Below are 14197 nucleotides of genomic sequence, written 5' to 3'. Positions count from 1 at the left end.
AATGAATGGTGTACAAGGTAGCTGGGAATTAAAGGGTTATAGAATTTGTCCTACCAAATGAAAGAGTGTACAAGGTAGCTGGGAATAAAAGGGTTATAGGAATTGTCCAGTCAAATGAATGGTGTACGAGGTACATTTGTAGCTGGGAATAAAAGGGTTATAGAAATTGTCCAGTCAAATGAATGGTGTACAAAGTAGCTGGGAATAAAAGGGTTATAGAAATTGTCCAGTCAAATGAATGGTGTACAAGGTAGCTGGGAATAAAAGGGTTATAGAAATTGTAGTGCTACATGAAAGAGTCTTTACTGAGCTGGGAATTAAAGGGTTATAGAATTTGTCCTACCAAATGAAAGAGTGTACAAGGTAGCTGGGAATAAAAGGGTTATAGGAATTGTCCAGTCAAATGAATGGTGTACAAGGTACATTTGTAGCTGGGAATAAAAGGGTTATACAAATTGTCCAGTCAAATGAATGGAGTGCAAAGTAGCTGGGAATAAAAGGGTTATAGAAATTGTCCAGTCAAATGATTGGTGTACAAAGTAGCTGGGAATAAAAGGGTTATAGAAATTGTCGAGTCAAATGATTGGTGTACAAGGTAGCTGGGAATAAAAGGGTTATAGAAATTGTAGTGCTACATGAAAGAGTCGTTACTGAGCTGGGAATTAAAGGGTTAAATAGAATTTGTCCTACCAAATGAAAGGGTGAACAGAGTCGCTGGGAATAAAAGGGTTATACAAATTGTCCAGTCAAATGAATGGTGTACAAAGTAGCTGGGAATAAAAGGGATATAGAAATTGTCCTGCCACATGAAAGGGTCTACATTGATCTGAGAATAAAAGGGTTATTGAAACTGTCCTGCCAACTGAAAGGTTTCCCCTGAGCTGGGAATAAAAGGGGTATAGAAATTGCCCTGCAACATGAAAGGGCTTGAACTGAGCTGGGAATAGAAGGATTAAAGAAACTGTCCTGCCAAATGAAAGGGTGTACACTGAGCTGGGAATAAAAGGGTTATAGAAACTTTCCTACCCAATGAAAGGTTGAACAAAATACCTGGGAATAAAAGGGTTATAGAAATTGTCCAGTCAAATGAATGGTGTACAAAGTAGCTGGGAATAAAAGGGTTATAGAAATCGTCCACTCAAATGAATGGTGTACAAGGTAGCTAGGAATAAAAGGGTTATAGAAATTGTCCTGCTACATGAAAGAGTCTTTATACTGAGCTGGGAATTAAACGGTTATAGAATTTGTCTTGCAAAATGGAGGGTCTACACTGAGCTGGGAATAAAAGGGTTATAGAAACTGTCCTGCTAAATGAAAGGGTGAACACTGAGCTGAGAATAAAAAGGTTATAGAAACTGTCCTACCAAATGAAAGGGTGTACAAAGTAGCTGGGAATAAAAGGGTCATAAAAATTGTCCAGTCAAATGAATGGTGTACAAGGTAGCTGGGAATAAAAGGGTTAAAGAAATTGTCCTGCTACATGAAAGAGTCTTTACTGAGCTGGGAATTAAAGGGTTATTGAAACTGACCTGCCAAATGAAAAGGTTTCGCCTGAGCTGGGAATGAAAGGGTTATAGAATTTGTCCTTACTTATGAAAGGGTCTACACTGAGCTGGGAATAAAAGGGTTATAGAAATTGTCCAGCCAAATGAAAGGGTGTACAAATTAGCTGGCAATAAAAGGTTCCCCCTTAGCTGGGAATAAAAGGGTTATAGAAATTGCCCTTCCACTTGAAAGAGCTTGCACTGAGCTGGGAATAGAAGGATTATAGAATTGTCCTTCCAGTTGAAAGGGTCTGCACTGGGCTGGGAAAAAAAGTGTTTTAGAAACTGTCCTACCAAATGAAAGGGTGTACAAAGTAGCTGGGAATAAAAGGGGTAAAGAAATTGTCCTGTAAATTGAAATTGTGTACACTGAGCTGAGAATAAAAGGGTTATGGATCAATCCACATGAAATCACCAATTTTCAGACAATTTGTAATCTGACCCCCTTTGATTTTCTTTAAACTCGCCAAATGTTCCCCTAAGTGCCTTACGGAAGATTCAGAAGTATTTTGCCCCAAGCCAAACGGTTGCTAAGATACGGCCTCCCTCAGCAACCAATGCACAGTTGAACAATCAAGTTTAAATAAAATTTGTTATTTTTTGATAACTGCTGCAGCCAAGCTAGATGAGTTATATTGCTCATTTTCTGTAAATTGGAAGACTTTATGATCTTAACCCGATCCATACTGGATACTGAAATCCCCATACACTTAATACACAGGCCACCAGGTTCCCGTATAGAACGGATTAACATGCACATGTATGTATGTTGTGAATATGGTCGTTTTAAGGCATGATGGCTATTTTTAGAATAATATCAAGGGCAAATGATATGACTTTTGATATTAATATGTAGCTCAAAATGGAACAAATAGGGAAAACAATTTCCAATTATCAGCTATAACTCATCAGTAATATCAAAATAACAAACAATTCAGAGTCTGTGTTAACACCTTATAATTTTCAGCACCTTATAATTTTCAGTTGTATTTTCAACGTCATTGTCATGTTAGACAAATACTTTAAACCAGATCCTCTAAATACCCATTAGAGACTACTAATAATGCAAATATAAATATGATCAGGCATTCTCTCTGAGAGAAAAGCAATTTTGAAATATGGTGTAAATCCTGTATGTTCGGAATATGCTAATATTAAGGAATTTATAGCCGTTTTCACAACAATGTCAAGTTCAAAAGATCTGGAGATGACTTGATATATTATTTGTAGCTTAAAATACAATAAAGATAGAACATCATTTGCAGTTTTCAGCTTGAAGTCACCATTAGTACTAAAGTTGTACACAACTAAAAATCCATGTAAACACACTTTAACACCATTATGGTTACAGAAAATTGCCCTATTTATTGGTTTTTTGTTATTTGCAGCTGCATTTTTAAGGCCATTGCCAATAAGACAAAAAGTTTTGTGATGTATATAAACATTTCGGTACAAAAGTTTCTAAGTTACCCATGAAAATATTGGTACTGTAAAAATGGATATTTTCGCGCTACTAGTTTTTCACTCTTGGCCAGATGAGAAGTGTTTCCTGTGTTTTTAATTCAGCGGAATCAAGACATCAACCGCCGGAACATATGGCATGCAAAAATATTCATGTGCTTTTACTTTCGCGCTAGTTTCTGGTTGCGCGTAATGCGCGAAAATTTCAACACCGCAAAAATTTCCACTTTTACAGTAAATGTCATTCAATGCACAAAATATGGTGTCGCTCCTTGAGGGAACTAGTGGTGATTTGTGACCTTGAACTTGGAATTCAAAAAAAAAAAATTCAACTTTGAGGGCGCCCTAAAAGTAACAATATATACTTTTTGACGATTTTTGGTTGGTCTCTAGAGCAAGTGAGAGTCTTTAAATATACATAATATTGGGTTCTGAGCTAATTGAATTTTGAAGTTATCAGCTTCGAAACATGCACCCAAAAACATTAACTTTGACGCTCAACACCATTTTTCGGTGACCTCTTGTGCAATAACGGATAGTCAGATCCGCACCATAACACATTATGCATGTTAAGATCATAAAGTCCTTCCAATTTACAGAAAATGAGCAATGTAACTATCTAACTTGGCTGTAGCAGGCAATCAAACATAATAAAATTTTGTTTAAACTCGATTGTTCGACCATGCATAGGTTGCTAGGGGAGGCCTTAGTGTAGACCCTTGCATGTGGCAGGGTAATTTCTGTAACCCTTTTACTCTTAGCTCAGTGAAGACTCTTTCATTAGGTAGGACAGTTTCTATAACCCTTTTATTCCCAGTTCAGGGTAGACCTTTTCATTTGCCAATACATTTTCTACAACCCTTATTATTTTTCCAGCTCTCTGTAAACTTTCATTATACTCCCGCATACATGAAGTGTATAACAGGGTATATAAGAATCAAGTTTTTAGGTTATTTAGAAGCCAACATTTTAAAGAAAACCTGTTTTATGACAGCCATTTTGGAAAAATCCAAGATGGCGGCTTTATAGGTATCGGGGCAAATGGAAACATTGTTTTCCTGATGTCTTATACAATAAGCTTTATAAAAAATTTATAATTTTGATACTCTCTCTCTCTCTCAAAAAAAAAATGCAGCAAAATAACATAAGGAGCCTAACTACTATCCTCACTCCAAATTCAAACATTGACAATAAAAAGTTAACTGACTGCTTGTTCAGACACGTATTGATAGATGATCAACACAGACAGAAACTGTAAGTAAATGACCCCCACTGGACTCACCGTAATCTTGGAATACCCAGAGTAACGTTCATATCTCCACGGCCAGCAAAGTGGAAAGTATTCAGGGTCATCTGTGTGGATGGCTCTCCAATGGACTAGAAGACAGACAACAATTTGGCAGAAGAACATCATACAAATTGCTGATATGGTCAGTTTTACAGTAAAGGGTGTAACTTTGATGTGGCAAGGGTCAAAAATTAAAGTTGTGTTTCCATATTTATCTTTGCCGTTATTTTATATAGGAATGTCTATATTTTCAATATTTTGTCATTCCAGAGCTTAATTCTTAGGCTAAATATGAAAAATGAAGTGACTATTATGGAATTTTAGATAAATTTAGGTAAAAACAACAAGAATGTTTTGGTCACCCACAGCAACCAAATGAAGATAAATGGCGGAGGTAATGCAACTTTTCATTTGCTGTGAACATATATTTGAAATATCAAAACACTTTTCCCCAACAGATATTCGCTCTTGCAATTATTTGGATGTGAACTTCAAATTCCAAGGTAAAAATGGTACCTGACAAATTATTTTTAAGTTAAAAGAATGTTCTAGAAGCAAGAGCCACTCTAAACATAGCCCTAAATTATCTCTTGGTAACAAACATTTATCAACCCAAATCCCAAAGAAATTTGATTATTTTTGACAAAGTTGAAATTTTCAGACTTGTGAGTTTCGGAGGCTTCAGTTAACAAACTAGTGTGTTTCGGAGGCTTCAAAACTGGTAACACAAAGTTCTAGTCCTGTAGTCACTTAAAATAATAAAACTACAGTAAGCAACTATCACTACATGCTAGAATAAGAACAAGGCATCAATAAAATGTGAATAACAGTATACAGATGTACATTTTATGGCAGTGCATAATGTGTACCCTTCATACAAATTGTACTTATTATTATAAGGAAATTGGCTTCCACAAAAGTGAATGACAAACTGTGTACACTTTGAGCAATGCTCAGTTCGAATTTATGACATTACATGAGGCAATATGATTCTAAAGGAAACTGCAACAGTAGCAATAAAAGTACACTGATTAGGAACATCTTTTTTTTTTTTGCGGCTTAAAGTTAGCAGCAACGCATGTTTTGGAGGCTTCATCATGACTGTTAACATGCAAAAATGATCCATTTTAAGGTAATATGAAGTACTTTAATGCAGCTGATTGTTTCCAAATAACTAACAATGTTGTAACATGTAAAATAGTATTTATTTGTATGCAGAAAAAAGACTTTCCAACATACATGTTAAGAGACAAAGAAAAGTATTTTAAATCTTTATGCTCAGTTGTACACATACACTGTATTTGCATATCCATGACTTTGGCAATGCAGAACATGATTAGGCTACACACATGTACAGCTGTATGCATTTGTCAAACTTTTCATCATAATGCAGTAAGAATTACTTTCAGTGAGTTAGAACTGTAGCTATAGACTTAATGCAAAGATTATGTTTGCTTGCTTTATAAGTGCAGTTTGTGGGATGTATATTGACATAAACCACCCATCATAATTGTTTTATATACATGTGAAATCAATTTCAACTGTTGATGAGAAAGGGATAGAAAATAGACTATGAGATGGCATGACGGTTAGATTACAACATAGCATTGTAAAATATAGAAAGGGGAAAAAAGGCTTATAAACATTCTTTTGCATATGACCATGCCTGATACCCCCTACTATCACTGTAGCTATCAAATGCAGTGATCATGGTCATAGAACAGCAATCTTAAACACCGATCAGCCATTCCATGTAAGGGTCATCATCAAACTGTCATCATCAAAATGGAGTTGGAATAATCAATATATTGGTGACATTATCATGGAGCTCAATAGAAATTGAAATGGTCAAGATCCCATTCATCTTTTTGAATCGGCTGTTGAAAAGATAAATGTGCATACCCTACCCATGACTGTGTACGAATTTGAATTAAAAAAAAAATGTTGACCAAATGTATAGTTCCCTATAATATATGATAGTTAGAATTTTACTTTCTTTTTCTGTGGTATACAAGTCACCCCTGTTTCATATCATTGTATTTTTCATTTTTTTTTAATTCCTCAAAGGCTTTTTTTTTTATAGTTATTTTATAAAATTCCAGTTAGTGTGACTCCTGTGACAGCTAGGAGGCCTGTTTTTGAAGGTACGCATTGAGAAATTGCTAACAGAACTTTTACTGTTTCTAAAAATGACAACCTTTTTAGCAAAAAATTAAAAAGCAGCAAATGTGTTTAAAAATATCTAAGTTTTTTAGAAACCCACAAGTTTGTTTTCAGGGTTCGAAATTGGCGATGGTCCGCTGGCCATTGGTCACCCAAAATCACGTCGGACTAGCTAAATATCATAAAATTCTGAAGTTACTAGTCCGTTTGGCTAGCCAAAATATTGCTTCAGTGTCAAAATTGATTCTAAGTAGTCCGCTTGGCTAGTTAGAAAAAAAGTTAAGTGCGACCCCTGGTTTTAAATAGTATATAAACCCACAGACTACAGTTTTAACCCTTTAAATTTCAAAATAGTTAGGGCTTGTAACTTTTTCCAGAAAAGCCAGGACTAAACAGATTGTAAAGATTTCAATCATTTCAATATTGTTCTTCATGAACATAACTTCTCCAGTCACCCACCCATGTAAACTACATGTATCCCATGGCAACAGGCTATTTATAAGTAGAGGTCTATATGTCATTTATAAACAATCCTATCCCAACCATTACTGTCCATTTACTGCACTGAGAACTACATCCGCAAACATGTCATAGAGTCTCACACATGTATGCGAAGAGATGTTTCGTAACACAAGTAACATTTTGTTTAATAAAAAATAGTCAAGTGGTCACTGCCAGCATGATAAAGTATGGAAAATAGGGTATAGTATCAAGATTGTGTTGCACATTACATGCATCAGATCTGACATACAGATTGATATGAAAACCTGTCTGAATGAAGTAATCAAATGTCAAAATTCCAAAACAGTACCCTGTGATCCAAGTCACACCACAGAAATGATAATCTGCAAGATGTTAGCTATTTTCAAATCCAATCACAAATTTATTGATTAATTATTTTCCTCCAAATAAGTATTGGAAATGAAAGCCAAAGAACTTGTTAAGAAATGGAAAGCTGAAAAAGTCAAGATTTTAGTATGGCAAAAACAAATGCCATGTGAGTAACAATGGAATGGATTTGTCAATGGGTTATAAATGGACATGTAAAAGATTGTGTTTCGAAACTATTACACTCAGATGATAGTGAGTCGAAAGTCTAAAAATCCAAAAAGTATTTCCCACCATTTGCTCTGGATCATGCATAAAAGATACAACCTTATATTCAAAAGTAATATATTTCTTAGTTAAGTGTATGCTTCCCTCTTGAATAACCATCTATTAAAGTCCTTGAATCTTCAGGACAGGAATAGTGTTCAGTTCTTTAAAAAAAAAAAGTGTATTTAACACTAAATAATCAAGTAATTGTTTGGTCTTCATTATCAAAGTCTAACCAGTCAAAAGAGTGATACAAATATGGTCACAACACTTCAACTTCTCTCAAGAGTAAAAATGAGTTATCCAACTTAAGAACATTGATGTATCCACAACTACTTGCTTTGTTGCACTACTGTTGCATGATGTGGGCATGCACGCAAGCTGGAAGTCACTTTCATTACTCACAATATCTAGCCTGTTTCATTGTTTCAAAAGGAAACCTACAAAATAAATGCTTTTCATACATTTAAACAACTATCTACACCTTGCTTGAGGAATCATTAAGTCTCATTCAGTCCAAACAGTTATTTGATAGACTTAGAATTACAAAATTGTAATCAAAACATTCCATTTACATGCTGTTAACATAAAATGAAGCCTCCGAAACATCTGGAAAATTAATTTGGTATGCCTTATGTTTTTATGAAAATCATGTATGTTATGTAGAAAGTGATGGGTAAATTGTGTCTTTTTTGGTTGATATACACTATTTAAACATATTTGTGGGGCAACATCCTCATCTGCTAATATTTTATTGCTGAATGAAAAGGTGAGTTATGTGTGACACGTCTGCACTGTTTAAGAAAAATAGGTAAATCATATAGTAAATCTATATTGGTGAGTAAACAAAGCAGCCAGAAAACTGAATGTGATTAAATATCTTTAGATATGTCATAAGCAATCATTGGGTGGGTGAACAATAAATCTAATTTGATTTTGTCCAGAGAAAATCACAAAAATGCAGTGTTAACATCCTTTTGAAGCCTCCGAAATCACTTTTTCTCTATAAAATGTATTAGCTCAAAAAATTATTGCAGTATCATAATGTTTTTATTATTTTTGTTGTCTGTCTATGTCTGTTGATGATTTCATGGCATAATTTGGGGCAGACACTCAAAGAATTTATCAGAAATGTCAAATTAGATGTTTTTGCTGTTTCGGAGGCTTCAATGCGTCTCGGAGGCTTCACGTGTTAACGGAAAATTTGTATTGTCTCCTATTTTCAGAGAGTTTGGCGGATCTTAACTATTTTTGGTCTATTAGGTTAGGGCCCCATATCCTACATTTTGACATATAGATTAGGTCGCTTCTCTTATCTATATTCATATTATTTGACTAAACACTTTGTTTCGGAGGCTTCAAAACTGCTAACGGAAATTTCACTTGATGGAATAAAATTATCACAAAATTTCAAATAGCCCTAGAATCAAGTAAACTTTGATGTAAGTCAAAAGTTTAGCTGTACCTTACTATTTTCAGCATAAAAGAAAGTAACCAAAACACATCCACTGATCATTACTGTCCATCAAAGTTTGTAAACAATTGTTAACGGAAAATGAAGCCTCCGAAACCTCAAATTTGAAGTCATAGTATTCTAAAATAAAGGGCCAGATACAAACCAAACTAATTTGGTCATTTCAATTGACCATACAACTATGCTTTTAACATAAAAAATTAGATCTCTGCAGTTGCTGTAGAAAATTATTAACATTTCAAAAATGTTATATAAATTTCAATGCAACAAAATAGTCATTTTTAGGGTACATATGTGACTGTCAAAACAAAACGCATCAATACCTGGACCTGATTATGCTACCCAAGGTGGCTACTCATAAGGTGACTCACATGGGAAAAAATCTTTGAGATCTGTAAATCTATGTGTTCAGGGTGGGCCAAAAGGCTAAAAATTGAAAGTTACACCCTTTACCGTAAAACTGACCATATATGAGCAAAATAATAAGTTCTGGATGACGCTGTTCCACGATACTTACACGATAAGAATCAGAATCCATGATGAGCAAATGTAGTTCTTGCCTTTGGAACTCGATACACTCTTTCTAAATTTATAATAATTAACTGTAACAAGAAACACCAGAAACAAAATTCATACTTCTGATTATTTCTGTTTGTTCTTTGACTTTTAAAAATAATTTTGTATGTATTATCATGAGTTGACTTAGTGATGCGTGAAAAAATTATTAGAATTGGTAAGTATCTCACCAGATTTTACTTTCATGCAACAAATCATGTAACAATCACTCTGTGCTGCTTACTTCTGACAGAGCACTTGCAGTGTGCCATAGTATCTTAATCTTATTGTTTTGCTGGCATGTACCAGCAATGTAACGAATATCAGAGACAATAATAGGAGGACACAAATAGCAAAGACACAGTACACAAATACCACTCACCAACTCAAATATACAAACATATACATTTGTACTCCCATATGATGAACAAACTAAACTACACATGATATCAAACATCCTCACTTATATAAGCACACATGATCAAAAACACACACAGCATAAATACAGAGAGCACTTGAAACACACATAAAAACAGACACACAGACACATACTTGTAGCCTCTCTTACCTGAGCTGCTAGTAATCCCACTGCTTCCCCAGGCTCACACAGGGCTCTCTGGTACTTGGTGTACATCAGCTTCCTGAGTCTCTGCTCCTCATCACTCTCTTCTCCCTTGCTCACCATGGAGTCATCTCTCCCTTCATCCCTCCCTGGTACCTTGGAGTCTAGGTAGTCTTGAATCAAGGCCTCCAGTCTCTCAGAGATTGCACCCAGCTGGCGGTCGGGACGCATCTGGCAGCTGACAGGGTCTGGACAGCTCGATGTCTTCTTCTCATACCTACCCAGTATCAACATACCAATGACTGATAATAATCAAAAGCAGATACGTCAAGACGTTTTTTTTGCATCCTCTCCTTTTGGGATTTAATATCTTGAAATATCGCCAACAAGGAAATCCATCCTATTGTCATCTTTGGACCATATAAGTGATTTGGAAAAGTGCTATAAACTATCCTGTTTTTGAGGACTAACAGACTGTGTTTCTTGACATCTTCTGTGGGAAGTTAACTGGCGAAGGTGCATGCAATATGTATGTCCAGAAAGCGACGCCACGCCCAGACATACATACGACAGGGCCCAAGCCAGTTTTCCTACGCACAGACGACATCAGGAACAATGACAAGAAACATTGTACAGGTGAGGAAATATATGTCGCCTTGGAAAGAACTGTCAGCACTGACAGCATCCTGGGAATCCAGCAAATTCGCCGTCTATGGCGGATTTATCTGAACTCCCATGAGGACCGCGTGAAACTGATATCCAATGGGCTTGTCATTCGGGGAGCAAACGCCGCTGTATACGACGTGAACCCATTCACGAGGTCAAAGGATGAGAACCTGACCAGAGTGACCATCAAAGACATCCCGTTGTCTGTCAGCGACGAAGTCATCCGTAGCAAGATAGAAAACCAAAAATGCGAGATCCAAGGGGACATCTATCACCAAAAACTGAGAGTAAACGGTCAACTGACCAACTGTCTGAATGGTGATCGGGTACTCTACATCACCCCACCCTCACAGCCACTACCACGGAAATTGTTATTTGGAAACAACTTCATGGGACGTGTATACCATCCGGGACAACCCGAGCAATCTAGTGCAGCTGGTCCGGTAACATGCTCCAGATGCCTTGAATCGGGACACCATGTATCCAGCTGCCATAACGAGGTGAAATGCCAGCTTTGCAGAACCACCGGCCACAAAAGGAACGAGTGTCCACAGAACCCGGCACTACACAATCACATAGCAACGCCCGACGCCTCACCACCGCGACAACCTACGGCACGTGAGAACTCCGAAAGTACCAGTCCAACACACCCCATCGAGACTGCGAGTCAAAGCACCAAAACGCGACAAACTCGTCTTGCTGATTTCATCACGAAGCTTGTGCAACAACCATTGCAGACCAACGATCCCGAAAGATCTGAGGCCATCGATCTTCGATCACCGTCGAGAACGCGACCAGCCTCATGTAGTGCAGGAGCATCTGGTACGACATGTGAAGCATCATATCGCACGCGATCACAGGCAAAGATCAGTGAAAGCACGCCGCGTGATGACGAGAAGAGAGAACAGCAAACGGATGGAGAATGTGATGATGAAACATGCAGTATCTACACGAACAGCAACAATGATGATTCTACGTTATCCCCGGAGACTCCTCCTCCGAAGGCTGCTGGGAAGACAAAGGAATCTAAAAAAAGGAAAATGAAACCAACGAAGAAGCAGAAGTGAGTAGATTATTTGATCGTGATTAATTAGAAAACAGGTAATCTCATTAAGAGCGATGGAGTGTTTCCATTTTGTCTCTTTAAATGTAAGAGGAATATGTGATACATTCAAACGGAAGAAAATATTCTTATGGTTGAAACGTCAAAAATGTGATATAGCTTTCTTACAAGAAACATTTTTATCAGGAGAATTAGAAAAAGTAATTTCAAATGAATGGAAAGGTTTCCGAATATACGATCATGGAACAAAACACTCAAAAGGTGTAGCTGTTTTAATCAGAAATGACCTTCCAATTGACGTCATAGACACACATTCCAAAGGTGACGGTAGAGCCATTGTGTTGAGATTTGTAAGCTATGATTCTGTTTATTTCTGCCTAAATGTATACGCTCCGGCGAAAAATGCAGAAAACGAGCCGTTTTACGCATCATTACATAACTGGGTGAAAAAGATCAAGAAACCAAGTGAAATTATGATTGCAGGAGACTGGAACTGAGCGCCAAATAAAAAGTTAGACACAAACGGAATGTCTTACATATATTTACCAAAAAAATATTTTGTTAAATTTCAGCAGTGTTAAAAAATTCCCGGAGAGGAGGCAATTTACGTGGAGACATCTGTCACTCAGTATATGCTCACGCCTTGATTATTGGCTAGTATCCAGGGCATACGCTCCGTATGTACATTCCTTAGATATCAAACCAGTGTTAAAATGTGATCACAATGCGGTGACAATGAAGCTTCGGGTGACAACAAAAAAGAGAGGAAGGGGTTTCTGGAAATTGAATAATTCATTACTTAGAGATGAAAAATATAAACAAGGTATAAAGAATATTGTTCAGAAGGTTAAAATGGAGTGTGACAAAATTGATGCTCAGTTAAGATGGGAAATATGTAAGATAAAAATAAAAGAATACAGTATTAGATATGCATCTGAGTTGTCACAAAAGAAGAAGAAATATATCAGGAGCATCGAAGAAAAATATAAAAGATTGAGTATGAGTGTTAATGAAGACCAAAATATTGATGATTTAGACAAGATTAATTGTTTAAAACATGAGATAGATCGATGGTATGAATATCAATGTAAAGGTGCATATGTTAGATCAAGGGCAAGGTGGCTTGAGTCAGGAAAGAAGTCATCTCGATATTTTTTTCAGCTTGAAAAAGCAAAGGGTAAAAAAAAAGAAATAAATAGTATTGAAATAGATGGTAATATTTTCAGAGAAGATGAAGAGATTTTGAAAAAAATACATGATTTTTATAGCAGTCTTTACGGAAAAGATGATTCCAAGTCTGATATCAAAGACTACACTCGTAATTTAGACTTTAACCCGTTGAGGACGGTTTGATTTTGCTACAACACGCATTTTCCATAGACACCTGCCCGAGTATACTCGGGACTCGTCCTCAACGGGTTAATGTATTAAGTGAGGAAGATGCAAACATCTGCGAGGGGAAGCTCACAGAAAATGAATACTGGTTTGCACTCAAATCTATGCATTTGAATAAGTCACCTGGCAGTGACGGTCTTAGTGTAGAATTTTATAGATGTTTCTGGGAAGACCTGAAACAGATGGTAATAGACAGCTTAAATCAGGGATATGAAAAAAAAGAATTGTCTGTTTCTCAAAGTCAAGCCATTTTAACACTCTTGTATAAGAAAGGTAATAAGAACATATTAGATAATTGGCGACCAATTTCGTTGCTTAATATAGATTATAAGTTGGCGGCTCGTGTTCTGACAATCCGATTGAAAAAAATAATTCATTGTATTATATCCGAGGACCAATATGGTTTTATGAAAAATCGTTCTGCATCAGAGTGTATACGGACAGTTCAGGATGTAATTGATTACTGTCAATGTACTGAAACACCCGCTATTATTATGTCATTGGATTTCAAGAAAGGTTTTGATACTATTAATCATGATTTTTTGTTTGGTTTGTTGAAGGAACTAAGATTCAAAGAATCTTTCATTAGATGGATCAAAACGTTGTATAGTAATGCTAATGGTAGAGTAATGAATTTATGGTTGGATATCTGAAGAATTTTTTATGAAAAGAGGTGTGCGGTAAGGATGTCCGTTATCAGCTCTTTTGTTTATCATTGTTGCAGAAATTTTAGCAGCAAAGATAAAGTAGAATGTTCAAATAAAAGGTATTTTAGTACCTAATATTGAATCGGAAAATGAGTATAAAGATTTTCAAATTATTCAATTTGCTGACGATACCACAATTTTAGTTGATTCTGTTGATTCCTTCACAGAAGTAATGAAAGAAATAGAATTTTTCGGTGAAAATGCTGGCCCAAAAATTAATTGGT

General features: G+C 36.1%; 1 protein-coding gene across 1 annotated transcript in view; it reads right to left on the bottom strand.

Annotated features, from left to right (window-relative positions):
- The window catches only part of LOC139734863 (DNA-directed RNA polymerase I subunit RPA1-like), an 83327-nt gene that overhangs the window by 36744 nt on the left and 32386 nt on the right, over window positions 1–14197 (bottom strand). The window contains exons 23-24 of the mRNA XM_071645644.1: window positions 10149–10419; window positions 4288–4382 (exon numbers count right to left, since the gene is read on the bottom strand). Of these exons, the coding sequence (XP_071501745.1) occupies window positions 4288–4382; window positions 10149–10419 (366 nt within the window). The remainder of the gene's footprint in view (window positions 1–4287; window positions 4383–10148; window positions 10420–14197) is intronic.

Source organism: Diadema antillarum, unplaced genomic scaffold, assembly GCF_040938485.1.
Source record: "Diadema antillarum isolate AM-2024a unplaced genomic scaffold, OU_Dant_1.0 seq00000550_RagTag, whole genome shotgun sequence".
NCBI classification, from domain to species: Eukaryota; Metazoa; Echinodermata; class Echinoidea; order Diadematoida; family Diadematidae; genus Diadema; species Diadema antillarum.
The sequence above is the reverse complement of the archived record's forward strand: the minus strand, read 5'-3'. Positions and strand labels throughout refer to the sequence as shown.